Consider the following 22,023-nt stretch of genomic DNA (forward strand, 5'->3'; position numbering starts at 1 on the left):
GATTAAGGCAGACTGAGCGACGGTGTTGAGCGAAACGATCGCCGAGCCTACGTTTGGTCTCGCCGATGTAGAGAAGTTGACATCTGGAACAGCGGATACAATAGATGAGGTTGGAGGAGGTGCAGGTGAACCTCTGCCTCACCTGGAAAGACTGTTTGGGTCCTTGGATGGAGTCGAGGGGGGAGGTAAAGGGACAGCGTGGACTTGGTGGGCCTTATGAGCATGTTTCAATGCTGTATCTCTAAAACTAGAAATTGGTAATCGTGCTAACATGGATGGTTCGTGGATTATGAGATTATTAAGGTTTAAAATGGTTCACCAAGTAAATTGTTACATAGCCAAGCAAAAAAACAAGAGCATTGTGCTGATCCTCATCCCCCCATCTACTTGCAAAATCTAAGCAATTTAATCAGTGTTGGCAACATAAGTTTGTGAAATTTCTATTAAAAGAACAAGACAATGCGAATCAAAAGCAATTACATTCAGATCAGGGCCTTCGGACATGTTGGAATAAGCTTTCAATCTGGCTACAGACAATCAATTTAACGTGAGAGGAACTTGCTGTGCACGGTCAAATGTAGCCAATATTGAATAAACTGATTCTGAGCTAGACAAAATTATGTCCGCAATTATTCACACGAATGAACAACATGACAGCTAATGACTTCTGCATGATTGAGGCGTAGTGCAGAGGACTGTTTTAAACAATTAAGTGAAAGGCTGGTGTTTAAAACACCATTTCAAAAGCAATTGGATATAACTTATGGGAAGAAATGTCCTATGATATGACACAAGGTGCTGGAGGAACTCAGCGGGTCAGGCAGCGTCTGAGGTGGTGGGGGAGATGGAGTGGGGGAGGAATGGTCAGTCGAGTTTTCGGCTCGGGACCCTTCGTCAGACTAGAATCAGTCTGACAAAGGGTGCTGACCCTAAACATCACCTGTCTACTCCCTCGCCAGATGCTGCCTAACTCGCTGAGTTCCTCCAGTACTTTGTGCTTAGCTCGAGATTCCAACATCTGCAGTTCCTTGTGTTTCCAATTATATAAGCACCTGAGATCTGATTTTTCACGACCCCATTAGCATCAAGGAGGCATAGGTGGTCCCATTGATGGTCCTTTGATATTTGCTGTCCAATATCAACCTGCAATCTTTAGCACAAAATCCTTCTCTCCTGAGATGCTGCCTGACCTGCTGAGTTACTCCAGCATTTTGTGAATAAATACCTTCGATTTGTACCAGCATCTGCAGTTATTTTCTTACACTATCTTTAGCACAATGATTTTTCCCAAAACAAGGAGCTTAAATGCAAAGAATTTTGTGTTCTACAACACTCCCCAGAGCCCTGCTATTCATTGTGAAGGTCCCGCCCTGGTGTGACTTTCCAAAATGCAACACCTGGCACTCACGTGTACACTCCCTTAACCCACTCCTCAGCCCACCTGCCCAACTTATCAACATCCTGCTGCAAATTTTGATATCTTTCTTCACTATCTACGATACCACACACTTTAGTATCATCTGCAAATTTACTAATCATGCCTTGTACATTCTTATCCAAATCGTTGATATAAATCACAAACAGCAAAGGGCTCAGCACCGATCCCTGAGACACACCACTAGCCACAGGCCTCCAATCTGAAAAACAAACTTCCACCATCACCCTCTGCTTCCTTCCATGAAGCCAATTCTCTCTCCAGTCGGCTAGCTCTCCCGGGATGCCATCCGATCTGATCTTCCAGAGCAGCCTGCCATGTGGAACATCAAATGCCTTGCTGAAGTCCATATAGGTAATGTTTATGGCTTTGCCCTCATCAAGCTTTTTAGTTATTTCCTCATAAAACTCAATCAGATTCATGATACGATCTCAAAACCATGCTGACTCTCCCTAAACAGCCTCTCTATCCAAATGTATATCTATATCTTATCTCTCAGAATACTTCCCAGTCATGTGTCTACCATGGACATCTCCAACTGTCAGTTCTGGTAGACATGAGACTTGCTATGGTATAACTTTAGAGGAGAGCATGGGGTTTATTCCTGGTGTCTTGGCCCATACTTACAACTCAACCAACATTACAAATGGAGATTGTCTGGTCATTATTACATTGCTAGTTGTGATGGCCTTATGAATGTGATTGGCCTCCACTTTTTCTTATTATGTCAATGACTACATCTTTACAGTAATGTGTTGGCTGTAGACTCTTTTGGGATGTCATGATGTCCCAAAAGGTCTGTACAGATGAAAGAAGTTATTTTCTTTTTGACTTATAAGTAGTCTTCATCTCCGTTCAGTGTCTGCTTCCCCACTGTAGGCCATCCTCCCCATCAATAACAAAGCAAGCCTGATGGTGCATGTATGTCCAACCATCGCTCCACGCTTCTGCTCCTACCTTGCGTTTACTGACCAGCTGCAGCTTTGCAGCTACTGCCTTGACAATCCTATCAACAACGAGAGAGCGGTGCTGAGCTGCCATCTACCTCATTGGAGATAGACAATAGACAATAGGTGCAGGAGGAGGCCATTCGGCCCTTCGAGCCAGCACCGCTATTCAATGTGATCATGGCTGATCATTCTCAATCAGTACCTCGTTCCTGCCTTCTCCCCATACCCCCTGACTCCGCTATCCTTAAGAGCTCTATCTAGCTCTCTCTTGAATGCATTCAGAGAATTGGCCTCCACTGAGGCAGAGAATTCCTCGGACTATCTTTAATTGGACTTTACCTTGCACGGTACAGAATTCCCTTTATCCTGCAACTGCACACTGCGGATGGTTTGATTGTAATCATGTATAGTCTTTCCGCTGACTGGATAGCACGCAAGAAAAAGCTTACCACAAAACCTCAGTACATGTGACAATAAACTAAACAGAACTGAACAGCTAAATGGACGTATGTTCCCCACTAATACATGCAGCAGGTAATATTTTCTGGGCAAATTTTTCCTGCAACCCTCGCCTATTCACATGAAGGGGAGGAAATGTAATTACTGAGGGCTATATTAAAGATTTTGTGTATGTTGGTTTCGAGTTAATGACGGCACGGTGGTTCAGGGGTAGAGTTGCTGCCTTACAGTGCCAGAGACCCGGGTTCGATCCTTACTATGGGTGCTGTCTGTACGGAGTTTGTACGTTCTCCCCGTGACCTGCGTGGGTTTTCTCCGGGAGCTCTGGCCTCGTCTCCGGTTTCCAGCTCCAGATCAAATAAGGTTGTTGCAGTAGAGGGTTATAACTTTCCCGATATAGACTGGGAAAATCATAGCGTGACAGGTTCAGATGGGTGCAGTTCCTCAAAAGGGTTCAGGAGAGTTTTCTTAAGCAGTATGTGGGGGGGGGGGGGGGGGGGGACGGGACAATGCTGGATCTAGTATTGGGAAATTGGGAAGGGCAAGTTAATGAAGTATGTGTGGGAAGAACCTTTTGGGACCAGTGCGATTAGGTTTTAGATAGTTATGGATAGGGATGGTGAGGGTCCATGTGCTAAAATGCTCAACTGGGGTAAAGTCAACTTTGAGGGTATGAGAGAAGGTCTCGATCAAGTTGACTGGAGCAGGTTATTAGAGGGGAAAGGAACATCTGCCAAGTGGGATGTTTTTAAAAGTGTACTGAAGAAAGCTCAGGATCTGTCCGTCCCCGTTAGAGTGAAGGGCAAAGCAGGCAAACGTAAGGAAGCTTGGCTGACGTGGGAAATTAAGACGTCAGTCAAAAACAAGAAGGATGCATGGGACAGGTATAGGCAGCTGGGATCAAGTGCATCCCGAGAGGAGTTTTGGGAACTAAGGAATAAACTAAAAAAGGAAATCAGAAGGGCAAAAAGGGGCCAGGAGATAGCTCTGGCGGGGAGCATTAAGGACAATCCCAAAAGATTTTATGAATACATAAGGGGGAAAAGGGTAACTAGAGAGAGAGTTGGACCTCTCAGGAATCAAAGCGGTCACCTCTGTGTGGAGCCACAGGAGATGGGCAAGGTACTAAATGAGTATTTCTCCTCTGTATTTACCGAGAAGAAAGACAGTAGGACGGAGGAAATTGGAGCAGTCACTCAAAGGGTCTTGAGAGCAGTCAGGGCTACTGTCAAAGAAGTACTGATGGTACTATTGTGTATGAAGGTAAATCTCCAGGGCCTGATCAGATATATCCGAGGACATTGCACGAAATTAGAGGAAATTGCGGGAGCCCTGGTTGAAATTTACGAGTCGTCCTTAAATACAGGAGAGGTGCCAGAAGACATGGGATTGAAGGAGAGATAGCTGAAAGGATAGCAAATTGGCTCCATGGAAGGAAGCAGAGGGTGATGGTGGGAGGTTGCTTCTCGGGCTAGAGGCCCGTGACTAGTGGTGTGCCTCAGGGCTCAGTGCTGGGCCTGTTACTGTTTGTCATCTACATCAATGATTTGGATGAGAACATACAGGACAAGATTAGCAGGTTTGCTGATGATACAAAAGTTAGTGGTTTTGCAGATAGTGAAGATGGTTGGGAACGATTGCAGCAGGATCTGGATCGATTGGCCAGGTGGGCAGAAGAATGGTTGATGGAATGTAATACAGAGAAGTGTGAGGTGTTGCATTTTGGGACGTCTAACAAGGGCAGTGAATGGTAGGCCTCTGGGTAGTGTTGTAGAGCAGAGGGATCTAGGAGTACAGGTGCATGGTTCCTTAAAGGTCGAGTTGCAGGAAGATAAGGTGGTCAGAAAGGCTTTCGGCACTTTGGCCTTCATCAGTCAGAGTATTGAGTGTAGAAATTGGGAGGTCATGTTGCAGTTGTATAAGACGTTGGTGAGACTGCATTTAGAATAATGTGTTCAGTTCTGGGCACCATGTTATAGGAAAGATATTGTCAAGCTTGAAAGGGTTCAGAAAAGATTTACGAGGATGTTTCCAGAACTAGAGGGTGTGAGCTATAGGGAGAGGTTGAGTAGGCTGGGTCTCTATTCCATGGAGCGCAGGAGGATGAGGGGAGATCTTATAGAGGTATACAAAATCATGAGAGGAATAAATTGGGTAGATGCACAGAGTCTTTTGCCCAGAGTAGGGGAATCGAGGACCAGAGGACATAGGTTCAAGATGAATGGGAAAAGAGTTATTAAGAATCCGAGGGGTACCTTTTTCACACAAAGGGTGGTGGGTGTATGGAAGAAGCTGCCAGAGGAGGTAGTTGAGGGTGGACTATCCCATTGTTTAAGAAACAGTTAGACAGGTACATGGATAGGACAGGTTTGGAGGGATATGGACCAAGCGCAGGCATGTGGGACAAGTGGATCTGGAACATTGTTAGCCGGTGTGGGGGAGTTGGGCCGAAGGGCCTGTTTCCACACTGTATCACTCTATGACTCTCTATGACTCTCATACTCCAAAGAAGTACAGGTTTGTAGGCTAATTGGCTTGAATAATTGTAAATTGTCCCTGGCGTATGTAGGATAGTGTTAGTGTACAGGTTGATCGCTGGTTGGTGCGGACTCGGTGGGCTGAAGAGCCTTTTTCCGTGCTGTATCTCTACACTAAACTAAACCTGGAGCTGGACATGATAAGAAGGTGAGTAGCAGGTACTGGACTTCATTGGCGCACATTGTATGAAGGACGCAGTTTAAACCACGGCAGAAAGCTATCTCCTTCCTTACATAGATTCACATGCAACGCAGGATAAAGTAGCTTATTTACCAGAGTGTGATTAACACATCCTGGAGGAAATCTCAAACCAGAGAGATCAGAAGCTAAGTCTGCTTGTGAAACACATGCGCTTCAGTCAAACAGCCGTGCCTTCCAAATGACAGCCACTTCAAGTTTTAAAACATTAAAGAGCGTTTAAGCAGGGATATTTCAGGGCATGTGAGGCACTTAATCCCGTAGCAATGATATCATGAGAAACAGCGCTCGCAGAAGCTGCACAGTAAAATTACACCAACCTTTGGATAAACCACCAAATCATTTATGTGAGTTCTCTGACAACAGGGGACTTGATGAAATCCTTTGGAATTTACTTGAGTTTACTGTTTGATTTCAGATGGACACAGAAGGATTAATTTTGATACTTTAACCTAAATACTTACATTATTTCCTAAGCTACTCCAACAGTAATTTTCCACTGGAAATTCTTAAGGGATTCTTATGGGATTGGACAGGTTCGATGCAGGAAAAATGTTCCCGATGTTGGGATAGTCCAGAACCACAGTTTAAGAATGGGAAGGCCATTTAGGACTAAGCTGAGGAAAAACTTTTTCACCCAGAGAGTTGTGAATCTGGGGAATTCTCTGCCACAGAAGGCAGTGGAGGCCAATTCACTGGGTATATTCAAGAAAGAGTTAGATATAGCTCTTAGGGCTAACGGAATCAAGCGATATGGGGAGAAAGCAGGAACGGGGTACTGATTTTGGATGATCAGCCATGATCATATTGAATGGCGGTGCTGGCTCGAAGGGCCAAATGGCCTACTCCTGCGCCTATTTTTTGATGTTTGTATGTTTCCATGAAATGCAGTGATACATCAATACAGTCCCTCACTCTTAGAGAAAAAATGCTCACTGATGCAAAGATTGCCATGTCCTCAGGGTGTCTCAAAGTGATGCAGAATTGATTTAAGTATTTTAAAAAGCGTATTCACCATTACGCCCTCACAAATAGTATATGACACAAATGCAAAGTTTATTCCTTCTGGGAATGGCTGTTGATGGTAAGAACACTGGAATAAACTTCCAAGATTCCTTCAGAACATGACAGAGTATCTTTAATATCATTTGGATCAAGCAGACTGTAGCGGCCGCAATGTAGCAATTCATCAGGTTTCGGTGCCGTGATCCCTCTTACAAGGGGTGGCATGGTGGTGCAGTGATAGAGGTTGCTGCCTTATAGTGCCAGAGACTTTGGTTCGATTCTGAGTACGGGTGCTAATCTGTACGGTGTTTGTACGTTCTCCCTGTGACCACGCGGGCTTTCTCTGGGTGCTGGGAGTCTGGGTTTCCTCCCATACTCCAAAGATGTACAGGTTGATAGGTTAATTAACTTTGGTAAAAAAAGATTGTAAATTGTCCCTCGTGTGTAGGATAGTGTTAGTGCGGGGGATCACTGGTCGGCGTGGACTTAGCAGGCTGAAGGGCCTGTTTCCGCGCAGGCAGTGAAGAAAGCGACACGGTAGCGGTACGGTAGCGCAGCGGTAGAGTTGCTGCTTTACAGCGAATGCAGCGCCGGAGACACAGGTTCGATCCTGACTACGGGTGCTGCACTGTAAGGAGTTTGTACGTTCTCCCCGTGACCTGCGTGGGTTTTCTACGAGATCTTCGGTTTCCTCCCACACTCCAAAGACGTACAGGTATGTAGGTTAATTGGCTGGGTAAATGTAAAAATTGTCCCTAGTGGGTGTAGGATAGTGTTAATGTACGGGGATCACTGGGCGGCACGGACTTGGAGGGCCGAAAAGGCCTGTTTCCGGCTGTAGATATATGATATGATATGATAAAGCGAATGGTATGTTGGCATTCATAGCAAGAGGATTTGAGTTTAGGAGCAGGGAGGTTCTGCTGCAGTTGTACAGGGCCTTGGTGAGACCGCACCTGGAGTACTGTGTGCAGTTTTGGTCTCCTAACCTGAGGAAAGACCTTCTTGCCTTAGAGGGAGTACAGAGAAGGTTCACCAGATTGATCCCTGGGATGGCGGGACTTACATATGAGGAAAGACTAGATAGACTGGGCTTGTACTCGCTGGAATTTAGAAGACTGAGGGGGGATCTTATAGAAACATATAAAATTCTTAAGGGGTTGGAGAGGCTAGATGCGGGAAGATTGTTCCCGATGTTGGGGGAGTCCAGAACCAGGGGTCACAGCTTAAGGATAAGGGGGAAGTCTTTTAGGACCGAGATGAGAAAACATTTCTTCACACAGAGAGTGGTGAGTCGGTGGAATTCTCTGCCACAGAAGGTAGTTGAGGCCAGTTCATTGGCTATATTTAAGAGGGAGTTAGATGTGGCCCTTTTTGCTAAAGGGATCAGGGGGTATGGAGAGAAGGCAGGTACAGGCTACTGAGCTGAATGATCAGCCATGATCATATTGAATGGCGGTGCAGGCTCGAAGGGCCGAATGGCCTACTCCTGCACCTATTTTCTATGTTTCTATGTTTCTATGTTTCTATGTTTCTATGTTTCTATGTTTCTATCTCTGAATCTAAAGTCTAAAAGTAAAGAAGCGCTTCTCGAATTCCCTTATCTGTTCCTCCTCCCCTACATCACATGGCAGAGCAAGCTTCACAATCTCTCAGCTTCAAGTATTGGAAGCTGCAGTATATCCTTACAACATACAGGTATTCTGAACTTCAGAACCACTTGAACGGTGGTCTCATCAACAGGAAGACTGGTTGGATGAGAAACACCGGCAGATTGAGGAGTTAATTAAACACACAAGGCAATTCTGGAGTGGAAACTTGACTATTCCTTTTTGTTTCTGTTTAGGTTTTCGTTAGAGATAAAGTATGGAAACAGGCCCTTCGGCCCACCATGCCAACTATCAATGACCCATTCCAACTAGTTCTATTATATTCTAAGATAGGCGCAAAATGCTGGAGTAACTCAGCGGGACAGGCAGCATCTCTGGAGAGAACAAATGGGTGACGTTTCGGGTCGAGACCCTTCCTGAGTCTGAAGAAAGGTTTCGACCCGAAACGTCACCCATTCCTTCTCTCCGGAGATGCTGCCTGTCCTGCTGAGTTACTCTGGCATTTTGTGTCTACCTTCGATTTAAACTAGCATCTGCAGTTCCTTCCTACAATCTATGATATTCCACTTTAGTATACACTCCATACACACTAGGGGCAATTTACAGAGGCCATTTAACCTACAAACCTGGACAGCTTTGCGAGGTGGGAGGAAACTGGAGCACCCAGAGGAAACCCACGTGGTCACCGGAAGAACATGCAAACTCCACTCGGACAACACCCGAGGACAGGATCAAACCCAGGTCTCTGGCGCAGTAGGGCGGCAGCTCTACCAGCTGTGCCACTGTTCCACAAAGGAAAAGAAACAGGAGCCTGAAGACAGAGGTTCAGCTTTCTCTTCCTGTGGAGGTTGGGGGGGGGGGGGGGGGAAGGTAACACAGTGGGAGTGGTTGGTCTTTACGTTAGAGGTCTAATTTGTTTTGCTGCAGGGCTGTGGCTTGTCTCATTGCTGTGGCAGCTTCTCTGTTCCAAGATTAAGGGATAGCTGACCCCTTCCGATCAGTTTATAGTCTTGCTAGATAGAGCTCTAGGGACTAGTGGAATCAAGGGATTTGGGGAGAAGGCAGGCACAGCTTACTGATTGTAGATGATCAGCCATGGGGTGGGAGCTGCTTTACATCCTTGTCGTCCACCCTGGGTAGTTCCACAGAACTGGCAACATTTGCAGCAGAGCGACAACTACGGTACTCTGAAGCACCAATTGCCACTTTTGATTGTTGTAGTTGACGTACGAAAGAAGATCGGCCATGATCATAATGAATGGCGGTGCTGGCTCGAAGGGCCAAATGGCCTCCTCCTGCACCTATTTTCTATGTTTCTATGTTTCTATATATTGTCTTTCCACAACAAAAACCTTTCACTGTACCTCCTTACATATGACAATAAACTAAACTGAACTAAATTTAAGAAAAAAAGAAAATAGTGTGTAGTTACTATCAGTTACTAATATTTATAAGAAAGTATTGTGATTGGTTATTAGAATGTAGTTTCTATTAGTTTTTAACACAGATGCTCCTCGACTTATGATGCTTCGACTTACGATATTTTGACTTTACGATGGTGCAAAAGTGACACACATTCAGTAGAAACCGTGCTTTGAATTTTGAATTTTGATCTTATCCCGGGCTAGCAAAATGTGTTTTCGACTGACGATATTTTCGATTTACGATGGGTTTATCGGTACGTAACCCCATCGTAAGTCGAGGAGCACCTGTACATCAGAATGTCTGGAGATTGGTCACATTCGTACGCTAGTAAAGAATTAGAGAGTGCACAATAATTCCAATTGTATAAAGGTTGACATTTTCAAGTAGAATTTGAGAGCAGAGTGGTAACTGGGATTGTGCTGCCCTCCTTGGCCACAAGTAAAGAAAGTGGGTCTGGAAAACGAAAGCAAGTCGTCACGAGACCAGTTGATCAGCGACAATGGTGCTCTATCTGAACATCTTATTTATAGACAAAGCATGAAAGGCATGCGCGTATTCCAAATAGGATGCATTGCTGACGCATTGTGTATTCCAAATAGGATGCATTGCTGACGCATTGTGTATTCCAAATAGGATGCATTGATTTGATGGCTCAATGAACAGAAAGAAAGACAGGCGCTGATTGCATTTCCTGTGTCTCTTTTAGTTTAGTTTAGTTTAGTTTAGAGATACAGCGTGGAATCAGGCCCTTCGGCCCGCGCCGACCAGCGATCCCCGCACATTAACACCATCCTACACACGCTAGGGATAATTTACATTTACATCAAGCCAATTAACCTACAAACCTGTAAGTCCTTGGAGTGTGGGAGGAAACCGGAGTATCCGGAGAAAACCCACGCAGTCACAGGGAGAACATGCAAACTCCGTACAGACAGCACCCGTAGTCAGGATCGAATCTGGAAACCGGAGTATCTGGAGAAAACCCACGCAGTCACAGGGAGAACATGCAAACTCCATACAAACAGCACCCGTAGTCAGGATCGAATCTGGATCTCTGGCGCTGTAAGGCAGCAACTCTACCTCTGAGCCACTGAGCCATCCTGAGTCTATGATTGTTTACATTCTGTTGCCGTCTTGATGGCTTTACTTGGTTTTCAGTATTACCAGACTAGAAACTATTCTAACGCTGCAGGGAATGAGCTACATTCTGTGCAAGGGTGATATTTATAGCTGTTAACGAGTTAGAGGATGGCACCTGGCAGCTGTGAATGGCCACTTGCACCTTCCAAAGTTTGGGTTAATTGGAACATAAACAGCAGCAGGAAAAGGCAAGGTGGTGCTGCAGATTTGCACTGTCAAGCAATACGATCCTTGGTCTCACCCCTGCCTTCCTGTCTGATTCTCATTACCCCTTGGTACCTCAGAAGTCCAATAATCGGTCTCATCCTTTAATATCCCGAATAACACAGAATCCGCGGGATGTTCACCCAGAGCAGCCCATTCCATGCACCCACTCACCAAGTAAGCCTGCCACCTCGTACGCTTTCTTCTGTTCAATAGTTTCATAGTTCAGGGCTTCGAAGAAAACGTCCAACACTAAAATATTCTCCCTGCAACAAAAAAAAAGCAAATGAATTGATTGTTGGAAAAGGGCTTTAGAGTTTACAGATACAGTGTGGACAGAGGCCCTTCGGCCCATCGATTCCACGCCAACCAGCGGCACCCCGTACATTAATAATACTATCCAACACACCAGGGACAATTTTACAATTTTGTTGTTTGGTTTAGAGATAGAGCGTGGAAACAGGCCCTTCGGCCCACCATGTCCTGGAAACCTGGAAGAGAGGTGGAGGCGGGACAAAGTCTGGCAAGTGATAGGTGTATACAGGTGAAGGGGGGGGGGGGAGGGATTTTGATTGGCAGATGGGTGGACAAAGGCCAGAGTTGAACAGACAAAAAGTGTGCTGTGCTGACCATGATGTCAATGACCCATTCCAACTAGCTCTACGTTATTCCACTTTCACATACACTCCATTCACACCAGGGGCGATTCACAGAGGCCAATTAACCTCCAAATCCCCATGTCTTTGGTAGGTGGGAGAAAACAGGAGCACCCAGGGAAATCCCACGTGCTCACAGGGGGAACGTACAAACTCTGTACGGACAGCACCCGTAGTCAGGATCAAAATCAGTCTCTGGTGCCGTAAGGCAACCTCTATGTACCTTGTACCTCTCATTTATTGAAGCCAATTAACCTACAAACCTGTACGTCTTTGGAGTGTAGGTAGAGTACAGTATATGTTAATGTACAAACACAGCTGTCTATGTGTACATGTTGTGCAAATTAATTTGTTGGGTGTGAACGTGCAGAGGGTCCAAGCTTGAAAGTAAAGTGATTTGTCCTTGTGCCAAACGGTACCAAGATTAGAGAGAAACTACATTTCTCCTGTTTATCTCTTTCCCTGTTCTGACCAAAGATCTCAGACCCGAACCATTAACTGTTTCCCTTTCCACAAATGCTGATCTATCAGGATTTTAAATTTTTTTTTCAGATTTCCAGCATTTGTAGTTTTGACGTATTTTCATGTATCGGGATATTTATGGTACAGCACACAGTCAATTTTCATCACATATTCAATGCTAAACAAAAATATATTATGGGGTCTAAGTTTAATAATCTAAGACATGTGAGACATGTAAGACAGATTCAAGGAACTGCAGATGCTTGTTTACGAAAGGTAGCGCAGCGGTAGAGTTGCTGCTTTACAGCGAATGCAGCGCCGGAGACTCAGGTTCGATCCTGACTACGGGTGCTGCACTGTAAGGAGTTTGTACGTTCTCCCCGTGACCTGCGTGGGTTTTCTCCGAGATCTTCGGTTTCCTCCCACACTCCAAAGACGTACAGGTATGTAGGTTAATTGGCTGGGTAAATGTAAAAATTGTCCCTAGTGGGTGTAGGATAGTGTTAATGTACGGGGATCGCTGGGCGGCACGGACTTGGAGGGCCGAAAAGGCCTGTTTCCGGCTGTATATATATGATATGATATGATATGAAAGGCACAAAGTACTGGAGTAACTCAGCGGGTCATGCAGCATCTCTGGAGAACATGGACAGGTGACGTTCTGGGCCAGTGTGTAGATGGGGGAGGGGGGAGGGGGGAGGGAAACCTGGAAGAGAGGTGGAGGCGGGACAAAGTCTGGCAAGTGATAGGTGTATACAGGTGAAGGGGGGGAGGGATTTCGATTGGCAGATGGGTGGACAAAGGCCAGAGATGAACAGACAAAAAGTGTGAGACAAGAAGATAAGGAAAGGAGTGAAATGTGAAGCCAGAGGAAGGAATATAGATGGAAGGGGATGGGAGGAAGGGGGAAGGGAGTTTCCCAATAAAACTTTCACAACAACAGCAAAATCTGACCATGTAAGTAAAGATCTCGATCATCAAAATCCAAATTAACCATTGGAGTTTTTCAGCTATAAGGAAAACCGGATCAAGGAAAAAGAAACCGTTGGAGGAACTTGGTGGGTCAAGTGACTCTTCATAGAGTCAGAGAGTCATGGAGTTATACTGCGCAGAAACAGGCCCTTTGGCCCAACTCATCCATGCCGACCAAGTTCCAAACTGAGTTAATCCCGCTTGCCTGCACCTGGCCTATCTCCCTCCAAATCTTTCCCATCCATGTACATGTCCTGGAGTAGTTGCCCCTCAATATTGCTCAATGGATCCCTGCAGTGTGTTCTCCGTGAGTGCAGATGTGACATTCGCCATGATGAGTAATGCTCCCCACTCCCCAACCGCCCCCTCCTCCTTCTCCCCCACAGTGTTGCCGCCCTACTCCAGCTTGGAGGATGTCAGCGATTCCGGGGAAGAAAGAGGAGAAGGAGGCGGTGGTGGAGGAGGGAACGGCGGGGTAGACAAAGCGACGGGAGGAGGAAGAGGAGGCGGTGGAGCGGACAAAGCGACGGCCGACAGGAAGAAGCGGCAGCTGATGAGAGGGGAGGGAGCTCCAGGGTGACCGAGCGCGTCCTGTTGGTGGCAGCGGCCTGAAGAAAGTGCTGATGGCCAGGGACTACAATGTGAGCCACAACAACAGCTGTATCAACCGAACGGTAAGCATCATGGTCAGCACAGACATTGTGGGCCGAAGGGTCAGCTCCTGTAACGTACTGTTATTTGTTCTATGTTTTAACTAGGCTCAGTTGGAAAAGTTTCAACAAATCCATGCAGTTCAATGGGGAATCAAGGATGCAAGGAAGAAAGGCTATTCCTTCTTCTCCAGAGATGCTGTCCAGAGTTACTCTGGCATTTTGCGTCTATCTAAGGAATTTGGGGAATTTCTAATGCTAAGATACATTTTCAATAATTTGTAAATGTTTGTAAGTAATAGAGATCTCTTAGGGTGAGAAGCATTGTGCTCTGCAGAGTTGTACCAACCAGACCAGAACTGCATGGAAACAGGCCCTTCGACCCACCGCTGTCCCTGCTGACCCATTCACACTAGCTCAATGTCATCCCATTCCCTACAAGCTACGGGGCAATTTACAGATGACAATTAACCTACAACCCGCACGTCTTTGGGATGTGGAAGGAAACCGGAGCACCCGGAGGAAACCCACGCGGTCATACAGCGAGAATGTGCAAATTCGACACGGACAGCACCCGAGGTCAGGATTGAACCTGGGTCTCTGGCGCTCTGCCACTGTGCTGCCCTAATTAGGTTCATTCCAGGCAGTAAAGGCCAGGCAGCCAGGGGAACAGTGGACTGGACTGCTCAACGTTCTCAGCGATTTCTGTGCTGTCATTTTTGAGACATGCTAGCCAAATGAAAGAAATTATAATCAGAATGAAGATGTGCTGTGAATGAAGAACGAAGAAGAAATTAGCAGTGAGTTTTTAAATGCTTGAAACCCTGCTATAATTATTTAATTTTCTAATTGTTGAGCTTGATAGAATGACGATGTTAACAACTAATTCACTGAGCAGAAAAAAAGAGATGAGAAAGAAATAAAATGAAAACACTGATATCCTATTAATAGATCAGTAACCAGTTCCAAATAAATTTAAAATAGTTTCAATGCATAAAGCATCGCTTCGATGGGAATGACACAAAATGCTGGAGTAACTCAACGGGTCAGGCAGTATTCCTAGAGAACACGGATAGGTGACGTTTCAGATCGGGACTCCTCTCTTCCACAACTTGAAAAATGACCTATCTATGTTCTCCAGGATGCTGCCCAGCCCGTTGAGTTACTCAGTAGACTTGATGGGCCGATCGGCCAAATTCTACTCCTATCAATTATGAACTGATGACCCGAAACGTCACCTATTCCTTTTTCCCAGAGAAGCTGCCTGACCTGCTGAGTTACTCCAGCATTTTGTGTTTATCTTCAGTGTGAACCAGTATCTGCAGCTCCTTCCTGCACAAGTTGGTTGGAGAGTTGATGGATATTGGTAATCCCGATTAAAAGCTTAAACATGATTGCACCTTATATGTGCTCTCAGATTCCCACTGAGATAACGATCGCAGCATTCAATATGTACTTACGAGATGTATTTTTCTGTCTTGTTAAATTTCTTTTCAAGATATTTTGCAGAGGTTCGACTGGGGATCTTCACCATGGACAGCTCCTTGTTGTAGCGTGTTAGATAACACGGCGTTTTGCAAAGACAGTTATTGTTGGTCTCTGCCAACATGGCTGTAAAGTGGGAAAGAGAATACAAAGTTAGCTCTCACGCTAGCAGCTGCTTCCCTGATTTATTTTCATATGCACATCCACACTTTGCTGTTTGCATTTTCGGTACATTGGTCTTTTCTGTACATTCTGTGTCCCTTAAGACGTTTCCAGCACTGGAGAATTAAACTCTCTATTCAGCCGTGACCCCTTCTACTTCCCCCATACTTTGTGTTGCAGCGGTAGAGTTGCTGCCTTCCAGCCCTTGGTGGTTGTGCAGCAGAAAACAGAAACAGAAACAGAAAGGACAAAGAACTCACCCTGGGCTACTCCAAATGGAACCTCTCTCCAGCCTGAAAAACACCCATTTATTGCAACTCTGTTTTCCATGTGTTTTCTCTGTGGCAATCCATGTACCATTTCTATGTGACATTTCCTCCAATACCTTGGGTTCAGCCTCTTATATGGCACCTTGTCAAATGCCTTTTGGATATCTATATACATCTACATCGACAGGCTCCCCTCCATCAACTCTCACTCTCGCATTCACAAAGAATTATTGCAAACACAATTCACCTTTCATGTTGGCTTGGTTGATTATAATCAGCTCCTCTGAGTGATTCATTCTTTCCTCTTTGTAAGAAAATAACTGCAGATGCTGGTACAAATCGAAGGTATTTGTTCACAAAATGCTGGAGTAACTCGGCGGGTCAGGCAGCATCTCAGGAGAGATGCTTCTTTCCCTCCTGAGATGCTGCCATTCCCATTCCTTCTCTCTTGAGATGCTGCCTGACCCGCTGAGTTACTCCAGCATTTTGTGAATAAATTCTTTCCTCTTTGATTACTGACTCCCCCACTTACTGTCTTCCTCCCTTCATGAACAAGGGAGTCACAATGACTGTTCTCCAATCTTTTAGTAGCTCCTGTAACTCAGCGAGGATGAAAACGTTCAACCCATGGGTCCACTTTGTCTGCCACCACTTCCTTTAAAATGCTTGGGTATAGGGCTTCAGGTCCCTCTGATGTGCTTGCTTAAGACATATAGTGTCTTGTGATCGCAATTTTAACATCGCTCCATGTTACTTGAAATGAGCCCATCTGTTATCTCACTTTCAATGCCTTCCATAGTGAAGAATGTTGCAAAATACTGATTTAATAATAATAATAATAATAATAATAATAATAATAATAATAATAATTATTATTATAATTATTATAATTATTATTATTATAATAATATTAATAATAATAATAAATTCATAGAAACATAGAAAGTAGGTGCAGGAGTAGGCCATTCGGCCCTTCGAGCCTGCACCGCCATTCAATATGATCATGGCTGATCATCCAACTCAGTATCCTGTAACTGCCTTCTCTCCATACCCCCTGATCCCTTTAGCCACAAGGGCCACATCTAACTCCCTGTTAAATATAGCCAATGAACTGGCCTCAACTACCCTCTGTGGCAGAGAATTCCACAGATTCACCACTCTGTGTGAAAAAAAACTTTCTCATCTCGGTCCTAAAAGACTCCCCCCTTATCCTTAAACTCTGACCCCTTGTTCTGGACTTCCCCAACATCGGGAACAATCTTCCTGCATCTAGCCTCTCCAACCCCTTACGAATTTTGTAAGTTTCTATAAGATCCCCCCATTTCTATAAGATTCCTTTATTTGTCCCACACCAGGGAAATTTGCAGTGTTACAGCAGCAAAGTGGATAGTAAGAGACATTCATTATAAATAAAAATAAAGATAAGGATAATTGTCATCATTCACTGTGTTTTTTAAAAAACATATCTGCAATCTCTTTGTTTCCTATTATTAATTCACCAGCCTCATTCTTGAGAAATCCCAACCTACCTTGGTTACCTTCCCGTTATTCATATGCCTGTACGAACTCCGACTGTTTGTTTTAATGTTCTGCCCAAATTTTCTCTCAAAAACATTTTTTTTCCCATCTTAGGTGCTGTTTGCAGCTGTAACCCAGTACATTCCTAATCCTCTGGCTTTCCACCAGTCCGAGCACTTTGAGTTCCCTACTTTTCAATTTAACATTGTCCTTGACCTCCTGTGTTAGCCACAGAACGTTCCTTTTTCGCATGGAATCCCTTTTTCTAATTTCAATAAATTTCCGCTGAGAGTATTGGACCAGCTGTTTTAACATCTGCCACTGTTCCATCTACTGACGTGTCTCTCAGTTTATTTTCCCAGTCCACCTTTGACAGCGTCATCTTCGTACCATTATAATTGCCATTATTTAAGTTGAAGACCGTGGTTTGGGTACTGTGGTGTTCACCCTCAATGTGCATCTGGAATGTTATCCTTTTGTGGTCACTATATCCTTGGAGATGTTTCACCGGAAGATCTCTTATTAAATCCTTTATCACCACTCATAACCAAATCTAAAAACAGCTAGGTCCATTACACATTGTTCCACGAAGCATTTATCATATGATGAGCATTTAATGGCACTAGGCCTGTACTTGCTGGCGTTTAGAAGGATGAGAGGGGGACCTCATTGAAACTTACCGAATAGCGAAAGGCCTGGATAGAGTGAATGTGGAGAGGATGTTTCCACTAGTGGGAGAGTCTAGGACCACAGGCCATAGCCTCAAAATAAAAGTACGTACCTTTACAAGAGAGAGCTAGATAGAGCTCTTAAGGATAGCGGAGTCAGGGGGTATGGGGAGAAGGCAGGAATGGGGTACTAATTGAGAATGATCAGCCATGATCACATTGAATGGCGGTGCTAGCTCGAAGAGCCAAATGGCCTACTCCTGCACCTATTGTCTATTGTCCATTGAGATGAGGAGGAATTTCTTTAGTCAGAGGGTGGTGAATCTGTGGAACTCTTTGCAACAGAAGGCTGTGGAAGCCAAGTCAATGGATATTTTTAAAGAGGAGATTGACAGATTCCTGATTAGTGCGGGTTCACTAATGACAATTGCAGCTTCTTTCAAATGGCCTGTTCTTTTAGAACATCAGGTAACTTGGAATATTGAGCTCTCTGCAACCAGGTCTCCACAATAGTTATTAAATCAGACTCAAACGTTGCTATCTGTGCTGTTAAAAGTTAATTAAACAGTGAGGCACGTGTACGCCAATCTCTGCCTTTTGTTGCTGAGCACCATTTTCTGCTTTGGGGTTTAAATTGTTTCTGCAAAATTACCTGAGTCACTTCCCCTCCTCCATCACAGAGGTCCCCCCATACCGGATCCTCCATTGACCATTATTCTACCCCCCTCCCCACCTTACGACGGTCCTCCCACGCTGGGTCCTCCATTGTCCATTATTCTACCCCCCCCACCTTACGGCGGTCTCCCCATGCCGGGTCCCCGTTGCTCTACCCCCCCCTTCTCGGCGTCCCCCCCATGCTGGGTCCTCCATTGTGCCTTCCCTTCCCTCCACGATGAACGGTGGATGAAAATCCATAAAACAAAGCTCAATGGAATGAGGGGGAAGAGCCGGGAATCATTTCTGACGATCTATCACTGCAGTTTGCAGCTTTGTAGCATCCCCAGCTGCCTTGCAAGCATCTGACACAAGACATATAAGCATTGAATGGCCCTATAGATGGCCAGCTGTAATATCTTTCATCAGAATTCAATGCGGTATTTTAAAATATCATCGCAATTGCCTAGGATTAATTAGGAAAGCAAGATCAAGTTGTCTATAAACTCTTGACAGACCATTTATAAAAAGTTTCCCCAGTTGGCAGCCTGTCTATCCTGAATCAGAATCAATTACAAAGCTACCAATGCGTAGGCCACACAATGACCTCAGTGATTAGAAGCAAATTCAATCAAACTTCCTCAAACTCAATTGCAACAAATCTGAAATCATCATCATTGGTCCAAAAATGCTCACCAAATCCACCCAAAACTTCATCCTCAACATTGATGGTCTCCCAGTATCCACCTCACCTCACATCCGGAATCTTGGAATCATCCTTGATCAAACCCTCTCCTTCGACAAACACATCAAACACATCACAAAGACAGCCTTCTTCCACCTCAAAAACATTGCCCGTCTCCGTCCATCCCTCTCCTCCACAGCTGCAGAAACCCTCATCCACGCCTTCATCACCTCCCGTCTGGACTACTGCAACAGCCTCCTCTATGGCGCACCCTCAAAAATCATCAATAAACTTCAATACATTCAAAACTCCGCTGCCCGTCTACTCACACACACCTCGATCCGTGACCATATCACCCCCGTCCTTTATAAACTCCACTGGCTCCCCATCCCCCAGAGAATCCAGTACAAAATCCTCCTCATAACCTACAAAGCCCTCCATAACCTGGCCCCATCCTACCTGACCGACCTCCTCCACAGGCACACTCCCACCTGCACCCTCCGCTCTGCCGCTGCCAATCTCCTATCCCCCCACATCCGGACTAAACTCAGATCCTGGGGGGACAGGGCTTTCTCCATCGCTGCTCCCACCCTATGGAACTCACTACCCCAAACCGTTAGAGACTCCCCCACACTCACCACATTCAAAACATCGCTGAAGTCTCACCTGTTCAGTACTGCCTTCAACCACTGAAGGTCACCTCACCTAATGTTCATTTATTTATTTACTTATTTATCTATTTATTAATTTCCCTATGTTCTCAAAATCTCTGTAAAGCGTCTTTGAGTATATGAAAAGCGCTATATAAATAAAATGTATTATTATTATTATTATTAAATGAAACGCAGAAATTGAATTGAAACACAGCGCATCCCAGACGGTCATAATTCACAAAGAACTTTGCAGTCCGCTGCTATTTTAGGTTTCCAAGCCATGCAGTAAAGCAATCTTGAGTCTGATGGACTACTTCATAGACAGGCTCATCTCAACACAGCAAACCAAATTGAGTGTGACCAACTTTCCCAAAGTCAAAAGTAAAATATCTTTCTCGAAATAATTTGCCATGGACTTTGAGGAAGGATATTCTTGCTATGGAGGGCGTGCAGCGTAGGTTCACTAGTTTAATTCCCGGAATGGCGGGACTGTCGTATGTTGAAAGGCTGGAGCGATTGGGCTTGTATACACTGGAATTTAGAAGGATGAGGGGGGATCTTATTGAAACATATAAGATAATTAGGGGATTGGACACATTAGAGGCAGGAAACATGTTCCCAATGTTGGGGGAGTCCAGAACAAGGGGCCACAGTTTAAGAATAAGGGGTAGGCCATTTAGAACGGAGATGAGGAAGAACCTTTTCAGTCAGAGAGTGGTGAAGGTGTGGAATTCTCTGCCTCAGAAGGCAGTGGAGGCCAGTTCGTTGGATGCTTTCAAGAGAGAGCTGGATAGAGCTCTTAAGGATAGCGGAGTGAGGGGGTATGGGGAGAAGGCAGGAACGGGGTACTGGTTGAGAGTGATCAGCCATGATCGCATTGAATGGCGGTGCTGGCTCGAAGGGCTGAATGGCCTACTCCTGCACCTATTGTCTATTGTCTATTGTCTATTGTCTTTGAAACAGAGGGGTAGTCTGTTCATTGAGTTCTGTGTGCACCTGAAAGGCAACTTTTGTTTTTATTCACCGTGTTCTTCAAGTGCGAGGGTGCACAAAAGCTTTAGCTCATTTTGACCATGCCAGCTTTTCTTGCAATAGAGTAAGAATACATTTAAATAAGGTCATTCTTTTTAGATGATGTCTTGTTAATCTAGCATTCGATTCAATCTGGGAGTGGCCATCCATTAATCTCAGAATGTTTTCACACCCAGAATAATAAAATAAAAACATTGACTTCATTCAACGTTGAGGAAAATAATAATATATTTGACACTGCAAGACATTTGTGTCAACACAAGATCTTTATGTAAGTGTACCTGTATAATGTGCCTAGTATTATTGCCATTTTATGACTGGTTAGCAAAGCACAGCAAGGCCCGACAACAGTAAATGAATCCAACAAAGGTCATAAGTGTACTTCAGCGGGTAATACCAACACATGTCCAAATACTGTGTGGGTTTGTAGGTTAATTGGCCTCTGTAAATTGCCCTTAGTTCGTAGGGAGTGGATACGAAAGCGAGATTACGTTGTGAAAGTGGGACAACATACAACTAGGGAGCAGGGCAACATGGTGGTGCAGCTGGTGGAGCTGCTGCCTCACAGCGCCAGAGACCCGGGTTCAATCCTGGCCTCGGGTGCTGTTGGTGCAGAGTTTGCAAGATCCCCCTGTGATCACGTGAGGGACAACATAGAACTTGTGTGAACCGGTGATCGGTGGTCAGCATGGACTCTGCACCTCAAAACTAAACTAAACTAATGGCATGTTCATAACGAGAGGATTTGAGTACAGGAGCAAAGAAGTCCTTCTGCAGTTGTATAGGGCCCTGGTGAGACCACATCTGGATTATTATGTACAGTTTTGGTCTCCTAATTTGAGGATGGACATCCTTGCTATTGAGGCAGTGCAGCGTAGGTTCACGAGGATTATCCCTGGGATGGAGGGACTGTCATATGAGGAATGATTGGAAAGACTAGGTTTGTATTCACTGGAGTTTTGAAGGATGAGAGGGGATCTTGTAGAGACGTATAAAATCATAAAAGGACTAGCTAGACAAGCTAGATGCAGGAAAAATGTTCCCGATGTTGGGGGAGTCCAGAACCAGGGGACACAGTCTAAGAATAAAGGGGAGGCCATTTAAAACTGAGGTGAGAAGAAACTTTTTCACCCAGAGAGTTGTGAATTTGTGGAATTCTCTGCCACAGAAGGCAGTGGAGGCCAATTAACTGG

At 45.0% G+C, this 22,023-nt stretch overlaps 1 protein-coding gene across 2 annotated transcripts in view; it reads right to left on the reverse strand.

The window, feature by feature from the left end:
* Positions 1-22,023, reverse strand: part of LOC144607775 (acid-sensing ion channel 2-like) — a 1,151,036-nt gene that overhangs the window by 34,059 nt on the left and 1,094,954 nt on the right. For both annotated transcript variants that reach the window (XM_078424836.1, XM_078424835.1), the window contains exons 6-7: positions 15,165-15,315; positions 11,139-11,230 (exon numbers count right to left, since the gene is read on the reverse strand). In XM_078424836.1, coding sequence (XP_078280962.1) covers positions 11,139-11,230; positions 15,165-15,315 — 243 coding nt within the window. The remainder of the gene's footprint in view (positions 1-11,138; positions 11,231-15,164; positions 15,316-22,023) is intronic.

The sequence above is a fragment of the Rhinoraja longicauda genome, chromosome 29 (assembly GCF_053455715.1).
Source record: "Rhinoraja longicauda isolate Sanriku21f chromosome 29, sRhiLon1.1, whole genome shotgun sequence".
NCBI lineage: Eukaryota > Metazoa > Chordata > Chondrichthyes > Rajiformes > Arhynchobatidae > Rhinoraja > Rhinoraja longicauda.